Source organism: Macaca mulatta, chromosome 18 (assembly GCF_049350105.2).
Source record: "Macaca mulatta isolate MMU2019108-1 chromosome 18, T2T-MMU8v2.0, whole genome shotgun sequence".
Taxonomy (NCBI): Eukaryota; Metazoa; Chordata; class Mammalia; order Primates; family Cercopithecidae; genus Macaca; species Macaca mulatta.
In genome coordinates, this window is record NC_133423.1 from 24,051,829 (window position 1) to 24,069,376 (window position 17,548).

Consider the following 17,548-nt stretch of genomic DNA (forward strand, 5'->3'; position numbering starts at 1 on the left):
TCTTATCAACTATGTTCTGGTAGAAGAATTACACATTTTTGCTTAACCTTTTCTGACTTTCTATTGTCTATCAAACACAGTAAGTCCTCACTTAATGTGAGGATTTAGTATGTTCTTGAAAACTGACCTATAATGAAACCAACTGTACCACAGGCTAATTGATATTTAAGAGTTAAGTTTCTATGGCACATTTCTGGTCACAAAAACATCACCAAACTCAGAAAGACCCAAAACACTTCCAATATTAAACACTGAAATGAAGTTGAGCTCTACAAACATTTAAGAAAGATTAATAAAAATGTTACCAGGACCACCCTGATGAAATAATTGGAAAAGTTCTTTTTCTTGCCGTTTTTCTTTAATTATGACCTTTATTTTTAGGCACAGCTGCATAAAGAAACCAGACAGTCCAGTAGCACCAGAGCTTCTCCATTCCTGACCAGATACCAGAGGGAGATAAGATCCCCAACTGGTGCAAACTGGAACAAGTGACCCCTAGTTGCCTTTAGATCCTTAATGTTATCATTATAATACTAAAATTCCCTCCCCCAAAAGAACACCTCGCCATTTGTATCACGGGTTCCATGAAGACGTATGTTTATGCACTGAGCCCGTGCATCTGGAGTCCCACCCTGCGCATGCTAACATCCCTTTCCCTCTCCATACCCGGTTCTTAAATGCACCACGCCTTCTATTTTTCAGGGAGAGGGCATCTGTAGACCAAGAGTTCTTTCCTTCTCCAGGCCTGGCCAGGAATAAAGCCTGCTTGACTTTTTCCTGCTTTGCAACTGATACAAAGCAGGGAAAGAACTCCACCTGCCCACGACAAAAACAAGTAAGATCATTACTTACCCACTTCTTCTAGTTCAGGGTCACGGGTGGCTGGAGTCTCTCCCAGCAACTCAGGGCACTAGGCAGAACCAGCCCTGGATAGGATGCCATCCCATGACAGAGTGCGCGTGCGCACGCCACACACTCTCACTCAGATGGGGACCAGTTAGAAATGCTAGTTCACCTAATGGGCACATCTTTGGGATGTGGGAGGAAACCAGAGTACCCACAGAAAACCCACATGGACCTGGGGAGAAAGTATAAAGGCCACACAGACAGTGACCCTAGCTGAGAATTACTTTTTTCTCTTCAACATTATGATGAAATGATGTTGAATGAAATGACATTATTCAAGGCCCTGCTGTAATAGTCAAACTCCTTCCTATGAAATTCAAAGCCCTCTCTATACTCAGGCACTATACTAGACTCCCATCCTCAACCTACGTTCTAGCCACTCTACTACACAGCATTTACCAAACTTGCTGTACACTTCTGTGCCGTCAAACATTTGCCAGTCTGGTTCCCTCTGCAATTCAAGATGACACACCCCTAATTATCCTGCAAGGCCCACCCCATCAACTCTTCTGTGAAGCTTCCAGAATCCACCACCACTTTTCCATCACCACAACTCCCTCAGAGGGAAAATCCCTCTCTCCATTTGGCAGACACTTTTACTAAAGCATTTTCACAGGTATTATTATTGTTATTATGCCTTCTCCTTTGTGAAACTTTCTCAGACTTCCATACCCAGAATTAGGCACTCCATTTATTGCCTACCTCAGTCCCTGGTATATAATTCTACTCCAGCATAGGACACAGAAGCTGGAATCATCTGTCTGTATAATTACCTCCCCCGTGCCCCATGAGGAAATCATCTTATTCATCATTGTTTCCCCAGGGCCTGGTTAGTACTTGATACACAGTAGGTGTTCAATAAATGTTATTAAATTGATAAACAAAATACAGCTGCTTTCTGCCAAATCAGAAAAAATTTATACTGAGCCTTCAGTTAAGACACGTGCCTCTAGCAGAACCCTGACTCTTCAGTGACCACATAATAGGAAACGAAAGTGGATATGCAGCAGACTAAGGTGGTTTTAGGGACTGAGGATCTGGCTTGTGGAGGAGGCAGGCTTCCAGCAGAGGGGAAAAACATTGAACACTTTCATGTTGCCTCCAGGAAGCTTCTTTACATGCCAGTGGCTGGTGCTGCAAGGAGCACCGTTAACATTCAGTAAAATAAGCCCCAGTAAAACCGCTTCCTCATCACCTCCAGGAAGCGACAGGCGAAAGTGCATTTTCACCTAGACATTCCCATAGAAAACAGTCAACTGGGAAAATAACAACTACTTGTATTCTTAAAATCAGTTAATTGTGTATAAGATTTAATATACACAATTCTTAAAAAGAAGACCATAAACCAAACACACGGCATAATGTTTAAAACCCGGTTGTATTCTAATTTGCCAAACCCCATCACAAGAAAATATGCATCTGTAGACATGTATGCTACAGTATAATTTTTTTTTTACTTTGTGTTTATGTTTTTAAATTTTTGGATGCATGAATCAGAAACTGCAAAATGAAGAGACCAGGCTACAAGGTCTACCATAAATACAGAAAAAGATATGCGAAGGCTCACAGAGTACAATCACATGCTGAAATAAATTTGCATAGCAGGTAATGCCATTGCTCTCAGGAAAGCTGTAGTCCAAAATGAAGCTTTCTACTACAATGTATTCATAAAAATGAGCAAAAATAGGGTATCACTGAACTTGTCTTAAAAAGAAAAATGTTATATAACTATGAATAACTGGTTGTTCTGTTTTCTACAAAAACAATTATCTTCAAAAGATTTAAATACTATTTCTATCGACTGCATGGAGATAAAACATTTTTTAACAAGATGTACCTCAATCTATAAGCATTTTGAGAACCAAGCTTAAAACAGCTTTGAAAGAAAAATAAACATAATGTTACTACACTTTGGCTCTAAAAATACCCCTTCATGCTATAATAATTATATGCTCTATAGTTATTAAATTATGTACATATATAATTCAGAAAGTTACACTTAGCAAACGCAACATTGTTTATAAAAGTTTTAACTTTTCTTGGCTTCTTTTCCTGCTTTCTCATAAGGAAAACACCCATACTTAAGAGAAAGTAATGCAAAGACTAGCCTTTGTATTAAAAATAAACTTTATCGGTGAAAGCGTGGCACAAAGATGTCTGCTGGCAGAAAAGAACATTTTCTTTCCAAAGCCAGAAGCTTCCTAACTCAATTTTGTAACGTAAATAATAATTAGAGTAATGAATGTAAGAATACAGACACATTCAATGAATGTTCTCTCTTAGTCAATTTTTCTAAGGTTTGAGCAAAATATCTTCAACACCCAATTTCAAATAGCTAACTCTACTATATGTTTGTTTTTAACTATAACCTGCCCATATTGTTTTAGAAAGTAAGCAGACATTAATAAATAACTGGATTTCTAATTGACCAAGACTACTAACACCATGCCAAAAATTTTTTAAATTATTTGTTACTGAAAATTATTTATTTTGCATGCTCTTGAAGACTTCTTTACCTGCAGATGGCTGGGAAACATTCTTGAAGACCTTTCTTTTTAACTAAAGATCCTTCAAGGCAGTACATAATGATATCCATAACCTTTGACAGAAAAGAACAGATTTAAAATTAATTTCAAATGCTTAATTTTCCAAAATGTAAATGGTTAACTTGGGCCTCATTTGCCCATAAAAAGTCTATATAGTTTTATTTTAGTATTTAAAATAAAAACAAAAGCAATTTAAGCCATGTGTATATTTCAGTCTATCCTTTCTCTTATCTGTGAAAAGAAATTTAAAGGACAGTGCAATAAAATAAAGACAACAGACTTGTTTAAAGTCAATTCATATTTATGTACATAATAGGTAGCTTTATTCAACATATTATATATTTTATTTATAATGAAAGATGTCAAAGGTAACATAACCTTTACATATTACAGACCTTTACATATTATGGACCAATTCTAAGTGAATGGTGAATGAACATGAAAATCGTTTTGATTTTTGAGGAAATTTAAATAAGTCTTCCAGAAATGGCACAAAAATTAATTTTAGTTATCTCTCTCTTACACACACACACACACTCATTCTTTCTCTCTCGCTCACCCTTTATCTCTTTTAGAGATGCTGGAAATAAAGATGCTGATTTATATTACCTTCATTAGAATATTTAATTTAGGTTGCTGATGGATCATTTAAAACAGGATAGTCTTACCTCCACAAGAAGATCCACAACATCTGTGGGCATCTTTTCAATAAGAATTTCAATGACTCTCAGGATCTCCCCTTTAGCTCGTGCGAGAGTTGTTGTGTGCATATTCTGCTGTGATTGGGTATTTGCTGCAAGGGCCGTATGTCTGTGTACCTACAAAACATTTCTCAGCTGTAGATATGATTGACACTGATATAGTTTTACATTTCTAGCCATGGTTTATTTTTCACTTTCTAATACTATAGAAAAAAATAAACTTATTGGGGGTGAGTCAGAAAATACTTTTGATTGCAAAAACAATATTAGTATAATAAAAACTCAATAGGTATTGCCTAATAGAATTCAGTAAGTTCCTGAACATTACATGAGATGTTAATACAACACTATCATGACATGTTTAAAAAGAAACATATTGAGGACTTGTGAATTTGGTACATTTGGAACTAAGGTAGACAGAAGTTGGCAGATGCCCAGGAAGTAAAAGATACGATCCTTGCTCTCAAGTAATGATAGTGCAGCTGACCCTTGAACAACATGGGTTTGAAATGCATGACCCGACTTATACTCAGATTTTCTTCTGCCTCTGGGCCTCTGAGACAGCAAGACCAATCCCCTCCCTTTCCTCCCCCTCAGCCTACTCAATGTGGAGACGACAAGGATGAAGACCTTTATGATGATCCACTTGCACTTAATGAATAGGACATCGATTTTCACTTCCTTATGAGTTTCTTCACATTTTCCTTTCTCTAGTTTACTTTATTGTAAGATTACAGTATATAATATATATAACATACAAAATATGTGTTAATTGACTGTTTACATTATCAGTAAGGCTTCTGGTCAACAGTGGGCTAACAGTAGTTCACTTTTGGAACAGTCAAATACTATTCGTGGGTTTTTGACTGCTAGGGGGATTGGTGCCCCTAACTCCCTTACTGTTTGAGGATCAACTACAAATAATACTTTAACCACACTGTGTCCCAGAAATTATTCTCTAAGTGCTTTACAATTAAGTTGGGAAATCCAAATGAACATGCCTCCAAAAATAATGAGCATGGCAAATAATACAAATTCAATGTGATTTTCCCCATACAATTGTAAGCCTTATAGTTTGGATGAGAAAGAATATTAACAGGCCCAGGCTGGGCACGGTGGCTCAAGCCTGTAATCCCAGCACTTTGGGAGGCCGAGACGGGCGGATCATGAGGTCAGGAGATCGAGACCATCCTGGCTAACACGGTGAAACCCCGTCTCTACTAAAAAATACAAAAAAACTAGCCGGGCGAGGTGGCGGGCGCCTATAGTCCCAGCTACTCAGGAGGCTGAGGCAGGAGAATGGCGTGAACCCAGGAGGTGGAGCTTGCAGTGAGCTGAGATCTGACCACTGCACTCCAGCCCGGGCGACACAGTGAGACTCCGTCTCAAAAAAAAAAAAAAAAAAAAAAAAGAATATTAACAGGCCCTGGACTAGCCTATGAACAGCCATAAGGTAGTAGGCATAGAAATGGGGTAGAGGTCAGAGACAATAATAAGAAACACTTTAGCATTTTACTCTAATATTCTAAGATTGAACAGTGAAGTGGAAAACTTGTGTGTGTTTTTTGTTTTATTTATTATTTAATATTTACAGACAGTGTTTCACTTCACTATGTTGCCCAGGCTAGACTCAAACTCCTAGGCTCAAGTGATCCCCCTGCCTCAGCCTCCCAAATAGCTAGGACTACAGGCACATGCCACAGTAACAGGCTGAAAATTTGCTTTTAAAGGTAATAAATGTGGACTGTTATTTTAAAATTACTTTTCCAACCAAAAGCTGGAGTAGAATGAATTCAAAGCATGGGTATTCTAACAGTTCATTTAAAAAAAATACTCATATGTAAATGGTGCAAGGGAAGTTTGACAACACAATCAATACAAGGACCTGTCAGACTAATGTGAGGCTTTTTCACTATATTCAATATTACAACCTGTGCATATTCCACTGATGGGAAAAACTGGCAAAAAAAAAAATCTTCCAAGACTAATAAAATTGACCACTTGTACCCACATATATATACACACATTATATATAACTATATAATACCTACAAAATAAATACATACATATGTATATTTTAAATCTAGTGGAACCTTACTATAACACTATGCACTATTAGAAAAATGCACACCCTTAGTCTATAAATTTATTTTAGATATGAATTCAAAGCCTCAGTGCCTCACATAAGCCTATACAAAATGCTGTTAGGACTTTCTTTCCTCCCCTCCCAGCGAAATTTGGCACAAATAGTTACAGCATGCCTATTAGGGATAGCTCTGGGGCAGACATAGGCCCAATAGGTTTCAGTTTATCTGAGTAGACTCAGAGGTATTTATTATTTTAAAAATTCATCATAGCTACAGGAAAAACAACTCAGACAGAGCCCACACCCTATGGACACTGCGTCTGCCCATTATTCATGCTGAAATGGAATAAACCTTTAAAAAAATTTAAGAGCTGATCATTCTTTCCTTTTCCTCCTCCTACTAAGACCTATAGGAAAGTTCCAATAATTGGCTCATTGTTCTTTACTAGTTTTCCAGTTAGATGTGGGCAATTAGTTTGAACACTAAGAATGTGGGAATCAATTGGCATTCAAGTCTTTATCTGTGACAAGTAATAGGAAAAACAATTCGCAAGTTTATGACTTACATTTTTTGTTTACAGTTGGAGAGCCAGTGCTAAATAACAAGTTTAGTTTTGATGACAAGTAGGTACTTATCTGTGAAAAACGTGAACACCTTTAATGTCTTTGAGTTTTCATATGCCTGCTATAATTCAGATTGAAAAATGATTGTCAAAGATTTACAAGTGAATTAACTTTGAGAACAGAAATGAATACAGAAGCACAGGTAATGAATGCACCACACCATGGAATTCAGTGTGCATGCACACAGACACATGTGTTCATTTCAGTACTAAATTATTAACTTGCATTGTTCTAGAACAAACTAGAAAGACTATTTGTGGATATGAACCCTCAGCTTATAGTATCAAATAATTCCTCTGAATGAGAAGATGGCGCACACTGAGAAGCTCCGCTCACCTCTTTGGCTATGGTGGTGATGAAGGCGGGTGGTCTGGCGGTGGCAATGAGCGAGAGGGCATGCCTTGCAGAGCGGGCCGAGTCAGCTGCTGGGCTCAGAGGCAGCCCCATTGTGATGCTAAACAGGGATCAGAAAAAGGGAAAAAAAGAAAAGAAGCATTAGAAATATAGACTGAAAAGATTAGACACAGCTTATAATGTCAGTTCAAGGTCAATGGGAGCACTCAAACAGTTAGAATATAATGGACTTGCAACAATGGGCAGTGATTAGGAGTCAGAGTGTTCTGGCATCAAATACAAAATGGAATAATTAACCGTGAAGATTGAAAACAGTATGTGCATCTGTCCAAAGTGTTAAAAACGCCTTGTTAACAAATTATCAAGAACTAGTACTGAATACATATCACAAAGCTCAGAATGAGGTAAGAATGAATTATCGTGCTGAGTATTTTCAAATTTTTCCTAAAAATAGTTATTTATAAAGCCATATTAAAAGACTGTATCTAAGGCTGTATATCTGAAAGGAAGGCAAGATTCACTCCTGTCTATAAAATTGTCACAAGTATTGAGAATGACAAAATTATTTTTCGTTTGTATATTATTTTTCATTTGAAATATCCTTATACTGCCGGTAAACCCCAGTTTAGTACTTTTAGACCCAATCTACTAAACAGCATGCTCCACCAACAGTTACTTAGTACTAATGCCAAAAATTCTATTAACTGATACTAATTCTGTTTATATAAAGAAGAAATGGCATGATGTTGTCCAGGCTATTTGTAAGACGATGCACACAATGAAAGAGATCTTCCCAAACTGTCAGAATGCCACGGTCATGATAGGAGAGTAATGCTATATTCACTCTCCACCTCTACTACATGAAAATATCAACATTCTTGTTTCCAAGCTTCCTTTATATTATATATAATCCACTGGGTACAATATCAAGACTATTATTAAAATGTGGTACGTGATCTGCCCATTAACTGTATACAAGGAGTATTTTGTTACTCAGTATAGGATATAATTATTGTTTCCCGAGTTAAATATTTTTATATTTAAATATGTATATGAAGACATGTATAAGAAATATGTATATGAACACTTATCCTACTCCAATTAAATGAGTCTATGTGCTTCATGTGTAAACTGGATTGTATTTACTGAAAATTCTCAAAAAGTTGATAGGTATCTCTATAACTGATCTAAGAACCATTATTTTAACTTGTAGCTGAAAATAAAAATTACGTAGGCATTCTCATCATTGTGAAAGGAAATTCTGCTTATAAGTCTTTGTGACTATTACACTGCTTAAATCTCTGACTGGTAGTATAACTGTCTCTCTTCTTTTTCCCATATCGAGGGTAGAGATGAAGCAGGGGCTCAGAGGAGAGGAGTATGGAGAGTTTTCCTTTGATGTTTAACACTGAAAAGAAAGATGTGAGCTGAGAGAACACACACATACTGAACAATGCACAAGCAGAAGGCATCAGTGGGCATCTCCCACCTCCCTGCCACGGAAGAGCCCGGCACTCTTGGGTCCCAGTAGGAGTTAGAAAGAGGTGTTTTGTGAGAAAGCAGGATGGGCAGTTGGCCGTTTCTTTTCTGGATTAAACTTGGCTAATTGCAAATTCAGTGAAAGAAATGTTTACTGTGTGAATAGTGCTGAGGCTAGACGGCTTAATACTTATTGTAAAATTCAGATTATAAACCCAAATTTTAAGTCAAGTTTTCAAGGATTCAAAAGCCAATTAAACTTTGTAGATACCCTGTGATGCTTCCTTTCATCCCTCAATGTAGATGAATAGGGACTGATGATACTGAAAGGCTATAAACAATCAAAATGTTACATTAGTTGAATAATTCTAAATAAAATGAAATCAAGTTTGGGAAAATCAATAAAATCACAGAATGCTGGAGTTGGGAAAGATTTCCCAGGCAACCTCCCTGACAAGCAGTCAGCCAGGGAAAAGGAATGTCCACCTCCTGGGCAGCCCATCCTAGATCTGGAAGGCCCGCTACAGGGGAAGAACTGGGTGCAGAGCACAAGGTCTAGGTTGAAAGCCAGGCTTTCCTGTGTTATTTCATGCCCTTTGTATCTGCTCCAGAATATCCCTATAAAGTGGTTGATACAGGTATTTACAAGTGAGAAGTCGGGTCCGAGAACTTAAGTGAGGGGCTGGGTAGTTGTGTGATGTCTTTCAGGACAGCTAACCTTTGGAGAAAATACAGTGGGGAGAGGTGTGACCATATTGTGGTTACTTGGATTACTGAACCAGTACTGTGACTAAACTCAGTGGCTTTGGATGAGTGGCTAGATTGCATCTTTGAGAGAAGATTTTAGTGATACGTTATTATACTTGGCCTTCAGCTGTTTTATTCATTATTAATAATAGTTTGAAGATACAGGATGCACAGTTATCAGCTGGTGTGGTTATAAAGTTGTAAGGGAGAGCAGTTATATTACGTAACAGAACTAAGATCTACAAAGTCATCAAAAAGATCAGACTCAGCTAAATAAGAAGTCTTATGTGTGGGTACAAAAATGACCAACTTCACAGGGGTGGGATTGGCAATACACTGCTGAACCAGGCTTGTGAACTACTGAGGATTGCATCTGAAGCATAAATATGAATGGTAGTGATCCTGCTACCCAAAGAACTGGGCTGTGTCATGAGAAATAGAGTAATAGGGTCCTGCTGTAGTTCATGGCTCTGGGTGCCTGTCTGTCCTCCCCGTGGATATACTGCTACCTAGGTGCTAAGAGAAAGGGTCTGGCTTCTGCAGGACAAGAGTTACAGTGTCCTCCTAGAATACAGAGACGTCCAGTCTGTCCCCAGCTCTGTGCTGCTGGGATCCCTTACCATTGGAAACCAACATAAGCAGGATCATAGCAAACTCACCATTACCTCTAAGTTCTTGCTTCCATCCCTTCTCTGGTTCTTTTCATGGAAAAGAAATGTTTAGTGAGAGGCTAAGAGAGGGACACACACACACACACACACACCCAGAATGAAGAGATACAATCATGTGTGCACCTGAGTATGGAAATAGTCAGCTGACAGATCTTCAGGGCTCATGCCACAGTGACAAGTGGATACTTTCCCCTTACCCTTATGGTGTGTCCTGTGGCCACCCTGGACTGAATAAGCACAACATCTGTAAAATGGGTATATTAAAATATCTACTTCACAGCACTGACAAGACGACTAAATGAGGAAACAAATACAAAAACAACTAGCCCTGCCGGCTCCTATATTTTATGTACAATAACTGCTTCTTCTGACCAAAGATGCTTCTCATAAAAAGAAGCAAGGTGAAGGGAAAATGAGATAAACTACCAGCAGGTCGCTGTTTCAAGCCAAAAGGTGTAGCCACGCATGGTCCTTCCCCCATGTCAACAAATGGCCTTGTAAATTTGGGGGAATCAGCAAACTTCTTATAGTAAGAAAAATGATAAAGGTTGGTGCTTTGGTGCTGGACGGTGGGTCTAGAAGAGAAGCTATAGGGTAAGGGGGAAGGAAGTGAATCAAAGACATGTGAACCTACTGCCCACTGAGTTCACTGGAAGCTGGAAAAGCCAGCGCTCTTGAAGAGGCATCAGTGTGCGCACCTGAGGGATTCCCTCCATTGGCGTCCGGCAGTCTGAGCGCAAGACTGCAGAGTGTGGATAACTCTACAGCTCTGAGGTCAGGGCTCTGCAGCGACTTGGAGGGTATGGCATCCACAGCGCAAAAGTAGGGGGCTGCGTGTGTGAGGGTAGAGAGGTGGTCAAGGCATAGAGAGAAACCTTGTGTCCCTCCTCTAGTCTACTCAATTCACCGTCATCATAGTCATCTTCCCAAAGCACCACCTTTGTTTCCTGGTTGCCCTACTTAAAAGTAACCTTCTCTACCACTTCTAGGAAAAACTCTAAACAGCTCGGCTTAAGATTCTAGGCCCTCCATAATCTAGTTCCCTAATTTTCAACTCACTCTTTTCAACACCAATGCTCCTGAAGTCAGGCTAATTTCCAAGCTGGTCCCTAAAGGTCTGTTCCTTATTTTATTCCAGTATTTTGCTAATGCTTCTCCTCCACCCCTTTCCCCACTGGCACAGTCTCCTCCCTCCTCTCCGTTCAATTCTGGTCTTCCCACATGGTATTCTCTAACTGCTGCAGCACTCATTGACTTCTAGTGAAACAAAAATAATCAACAACAAACCCCATTTATTGCAGGCCCTTAATACTAAATCACATTCTGCCAGGACTTACAAATTAGTTTTATATTATGGACTCTGTACAGATTTGAAACATGCCTGTCAATTCTATGTATCTCCCCAAAGTGCCCAGTTCAGCCCCTGGACATGCTGGTAGCTCCATACTTACGCAGTAAGTGAAGTAGCTGGCAAATTCAGCAGGAGGAAAAAAAAAATCATTTAAGCTAGTTATTGGACTGAATTGACCAGGCAATGAAGTCAAAGCAATTGATCTGGTAGTCCCAACGGATGAAGTCTAATTCTACATTTGGTTATCTCTAAAGTCAAGAGTGCATTGTCTGTGTGATATGCTTTAATGTGGGATGAAGAAGGACCATACTATCAGAGGTTTGAAATTAAAGGAGTATCAACCTTATTCTGGAATCTGCATGTAAACATGGAACGCATTTGTTTCATCTGATCCCGCCTATCTGGCTATTATGCGGATTATCTGTTACACAGGTTTACAGGATGGGTCTTTTGGTTCTCTTTATTCTAAAAAAAAGTGGTCATGACAGACTCTCTGTTTTACTCAGCATTTCAGTGTACACACCCAATATGAAATATCGGAGATGACAAATATTTTAAATAAAAATATGAATGGAAAAATAGTCCATGCCAGGCTGAGGTCCCTCTTCACAGAACTGCTCATTAATCCTGTTCTAAAGCTCACTCCATCGTGGTGAAAGCGTTTCAAAAGTTACATGAAAGAACACTTTGGTTAAATGTCATGATCTAAAATTGTCAGACTTTATCATCTGTCAAATTAAGCAACAGTGTAAGGGAATATTCCAGGGGGGCCGGTGGGGGAAACACATAAAATTTCATTGAATAGCCTGTAAACTGTGGTCAATAGGAGCGGGGTAATGAAAAGAGTTCCCATCAAAAACAAAGACTACTAAAATGACTTTAAAAATGCATACTTAATGTATAGCCCCTGGGATTCCCATTTTATTCCTTCCTGGCTAAACAGGTATGCTAATATTTGTCCTCAATTTAACAAGATATCTTCAATTCCTCTTTCAATTCCTCTGTCATGTTGTACATTTATTTCATAACTCGCAGGTGGCATTGAGTTCCTAAACACAAAGGTGGCAAATTCCTTCCTCAAATGTATATCTTTAAGATCTATTTCCTGTATGCTAAATACAATTACAGTGAATAAAAACTATGCTAATAGGATTTACTTATATGGCTTCTTCAGATTATAAATTTTCTGTTAAGAATAAGTTTTACAGAAACAGGAAAAATATGAATAGCTTAAATATGGAATCCTAAAGCATCTTAGCATTTGTATGATGTGTTTCTTTCTCCACTGTTCACCCCCAAAATTCAAGAATGGTTGAGATTTGAGTTAGCATACAAAAAATGTTTTTCTCCCATTCTATGTAGTTCAAAAAGAATCTTTCTAATACATGGCACCTATCTGTGTGTCATCAAAGCATGTGTGGTTTCCAGTGACTTTATGCTTCTCTCTGAATGTTTGGTAAACTGTGATGATCCCAGAAAAGCGGTGGGCAGTCTGTAATTCACTAATGTCCCTCAGCTGTGGCAGTATGTGACGCTCGCCCGGCCCCTTCAGCAGCTGGGCCGGCACTGCTCCACTGTTCTCTTTCAGAGTAAAGGTCCTGCCACATGAAGGAGGCAAATGGATCAAAATCACAGACCACAACTTAGACAAATGGAAGTCCAACCTTCTAAGAGCACAAGAATTTTTCTGCTCCTTAGTACAGTGGGATTTTCTGCTGTTTCTAACATTTTATCAATCAATATGTACATAACCATACTGATCTAACAAAATTATGAACGCATAAAAAGGATAATAGTATATGTTTCTACTTTTCTCACAATTAGCTCGGGATGGCTCAATCTATGATTCCAATGACGTGCAGTCTCAATTTTCTCTTGAACAGTTCATCATGGATGAACAGTCCATCACCATTATTTAAAAATGTCCTCACATAAGATTTTACCTGCGAATCACTCACCTTTTTAAGGGTGGCATAGCCATATGGTACAGGAGCTGCAAGATGGGAGTTGGGAAACCTGAGTGACAGTCTTGACCCTTTGAGTACCACTGTGACCTCAGCCAAGTTGTTTAATCTGTTTAAACCTTATTTTTACTTAATAGCACATTAGGGGTACTGGATCAGATGATGTTGAAAAAGATTTTCATCTCTAAAATGAAAATCTTTAAATCCCATGACTTTATTCAACATTTATTGTTAGCAAATCACTTGGCAAATGTCATAAGTAAATAAGAATAAACATATAATATATGACACAAGTACTCAGGAGTTTACTGATATGTAAATATGGCTTTTACATCCTAGAAGGTACAAAATCTTTGATGAAAATAATTTTTTTTTTGAGATAGGGTCTTGCTCTGTTGCCCAGGCTGGAGTACAGTGGTACAATCACAGCTCACTGTAGCCTTGACCTCTTTGGCTCAAGTGATCTCCCTGCCTCAGCCTCCTAGGTAGCTGGAACTACATGCTCCTATAGCTTTTTTAAATTTTGTAGAGACAGGTTCTCACTATGTTGTCCAGGCTGGTCTCAAACTCCTGGGCTCAAGTGATCCCGCCTCAGCCCCCCAAAGTGCTGGGATTACACGTGTGAACCACCATGTCCAGCTGAAAATAATTTTATTAAACATATCTAAAAATCTAAAGTACACTGAAAATTCTGATTATGTACTTTAACAAATTGTTTTAATTCTGTGGATGTTAAGATTTGGAATGCAAGATCGCATAGTGGTAGGAGCTTTGGCTTTTGGAACAAGCTAGACTAGGGTTTGAATCCTATTTTTTTCAGAGACTACAATGTTACTCTGGATAAGAGGCAGCAACTATCTATCAGATTCATTTTTTTCTCATCTGCAAAATGGGGATGATAATGCCTGTTTCTTGAACTTCTGTAGAACAAGTTGAGGACATGGAGATCTGAATGGCACAGAAACTCATAGGTAATAAGCATTCAGTAGGAGGACTGCATCCCAGGCCTCTATATCCCTGCATAAGGCTATGTGATAGGTGCTAAAAGCAAAGAAAAAACTCACTGCAACAATCTTTTCATAAAGTAAAGGCATACCAATCCTTTATCTGACCCTAATCTATTCCCCTGAGATAACTGGGATGGAAATTATGTCTGAGATTTATTCATTTATTTAGAATAAAGGTCTTGTTCTGTCACCCAGGCTGTAGAGTAGTGGTCCAATCACCACTTACTGCAGCCTTGGCCTCCCAGGCTCAAGCCATCCTTCCTCCTCAGCGTCCCAAGTAGCTGGGACTGCAGGTACATGCCACCATGCCCAGGTAATTATTTATTTTGTAGAGACGGAGGTCTCGCTATGTTACCCAGGCTGTTTTCAAACTCCTGAGCTTAAGCAGGCCTCCCAAAGTGCTGGGATTACAGGTATGAGCCACCACCTCCAGCCACTGTGTTTGAGTTTTACATGGGAGAATCCCACTTTAAGTTCTACAAGAAATTAACAAATAAAATTAGCTAAAAATAGCATTTTCCTCCTTTCACCAGATGTCTGGCATGCCTGTGCTTTCCTACCCCTTTCTTTCACATGCCCCGTCCTTCCCCTCCTCTCCTCATAATCACTCAAATGACAGAACCAAATGAAACCCCTCCTTGTATCCCCTCTGGTTATGCAGGGTGATTCATTTCACTATGTCCTGAATGTCTACACTTTTTACCTTCCTTCTCACTTTGTGTCATGGTTATTTTGGGGCAGATCTTGTCTTTCCTGTAAGACTGCAACTGTCTTGAAGACATGATCTTTGATTCCAATTTGCAACTACAGAGAATACCTAATGCTCCTTTCACATATTAGTTATTCGATATGCTTGATTAATTAATAAATAGTTAAGATTTGGCAAAATATCTGAAAACATTAGAAAACAACTGTAGATATTTTGATTTCAAAGATGTAAAATTGCATATCATGTTTCTAAAATAAAGGGGTAACCAATTCTGGAAAAAAATACTCTTTTTTTAAGAGTCGTGTCTTGCTGTTACCCATGCTGGAGTGCAGTGGTTCGATCATGGCTCACTGCAACCTTGAACTTCTTGGCTTAAACAATCCTTCCCTCTCAGCCTCCTGAACAGCTGGGACCACAGGTGTATGCCACATGCCCTGTTAATTTTTTATTTATTTATTTTTTAGAGATGGGTGTCTTCCTATTTTGCTCAGGCTGGTGTCAAATTCCTGGACTCAAGAGATCCTCTCACCTCAACCTCCCAACGTGCTGAGATTACAAGCACGAGTCACCAAGCCCAGTCAGAAAATACCCTACTCATCTCGAAGCATACACAGTGTTTTAGGAGACCTCTCAGGAGTCAGCTTGGCAGGAGATGTCGGTACATGGGGGAGAGGCAAAAGGGAACTCTGCCATGATATGTGTTCTCCAGACAAGGCAGGGGACCTGACTGGTTGCCCCTCCACAAAACCCTTGCCCTTAGAAACTCACAAGAAAATGAAGAAAGTAGGAAACATTGCTTATGGTTTTTCTTTTTCAATAAATGTGAACTGAAATTTTAAAAAGCACAAGCCTAACATAAAAGCTTCTTCATAAAGCAAGCTTAACATCACAGACAGAGGCAAGGCGGCTGAGCAGTGTTACTGTGTATACAGTAAATCAGGCACAAAAAGGGGCAGCCCAGCAGGGCAGCACAAGGGTAAGATCCACACTTAACCCCCTGCACACATCGCTGCTCCACTTCCCACCATCTCAGGCCTCTGCACCCTCTGCTGAGTGTGTCACGGATGTAACAGGCCATTTTCAATCTAAATCTTGTTATAGATTAATAAGCAAATATTTTCTTGCTTATTATGCAATTTATCATGATGAAAATTACATTGGACTCCTCAAGGCTACATGCTGATACATTCATTTATTCAGAGCTGTGTATAGAAAGTCATACTAATCTTCATGACAGAAAAGGATATAGTAGCAACATTTAAATTGCCTACTGAAAACTTCAGTCTTTGTGTCTGTGAACAAACTACATGTAGATAAGACCTAAGCGCATCTTTATGCTTTCTGGTACAAGCCTAATGTAAATTTATTTAAAAACAAAATCAAACAAACAAACAAACAAAGAAAAAAAATACTAACCCTGAATAAAAGCCCATCACTTTTCCTCCCAGGCAACAAAACAGTGCATACTACTGAAATTGTGTTTTGATCAGATTTAAAAATGAGCTCCAAAATTAAGTCAAAGCAAAATTTTAGACAATCAAAAAATGTGAATGTTTCTCAAGACACACCAGGAGAGCTGCAATAACAGAAGCCAGCACTGTTGACGTGTGGCGGGTGTACACGGCAGCTGCAGCCAAGGGGAGGGCAGAGGTTGAAAAGATGTCTGGGGTTTCACGCAAAGGCCAGCTGCCTCATACTATAGGCACAGACTCCTGGGCTCAAATTGCCTCCTAATCCTTCAAGTCCCATTGAGAATCTTCAGGCTTCCTGTATCCAGAAAACTATCCTGCCTACCATTATGCCAAACCGCTCATTCTAGAGTCAGGCAGCTCTTGATCTGCTGAATACAAGGCCCTAACAATGGCATCAGCACCAGTACTTCTGTCACATAGGAAGACATTTCATCTCTTAATATATGCTCACTATTCTAAGCAATTTGCAGATATAAGTTCATTTAATATACCTTAGAAGACAGGTACTTTAATTAGCCCCAACTTGTAGATACAGAGAGGTAAAGTAATTTGCTGGAGGGCATACGGCTAGGGAGACACCGAGGTAAAGTGTAGGACACATGGTAGTATGATAGGAGGGAACTGGGGGGCGGGCAGCAGCTGTTTAGGTTTGAAATGAATGTCCTCTACCAATCACCTTGGGACTTTGGGTTAGCAATGTCTAATCTGTAGACAAAGCCACAGAGTTCCATTCTAGCCTTCAGTTGCTCCTCTGATCTCTACTTTCTGAGCATAGAGCAGTCAGTAGAAAACTATGGACCCAAAGCATGCCAGAACTTAAGGGAATTTGGCAAAGCAAAGGGCTAAGAACTCTACTTTTAAAAAAAGTTAACAAGGACAAGAATGAAACACCATTCATTGAGAAAATCCAAGTGGTGGTAACATTTTCGTT

The 17,548-nt window shown here is 39.0% G+C and overlaps 1 protein-coding gene across 2 annotated transcripts in view; it reads right to left on the reverse strand.

Annotated features, from left to right (window-relative positions):
- WDR7 (WD repeat domain 7) overlaps positions 1–17,548 on the reverse strand; it is a 388,194-nt gene that overhangs the window by 86,649 nt on the left and 283,997 nt on the right. For both annotated transcript variants that reach the window (XM_001084877.5, XM_001084992.5), the window contains 3 exons: positions 7,200–7,317; positions 4,121–4,270; positions 3,423–3,505 (listed from right to left, as the gene is read on the reverse strand). In XM_001084877.5, the coding sequence (XP_001084877.2) occupies positions 3,423–3,505; positions 4,121–4,270; positions 7,200–7,317 (351 nt within the window). The remainder of the gene's footprint in view (positions 1–3,422; positions 3,506–4,120; positions 4,271–7,199; positions 7,318–17,548) is intronic.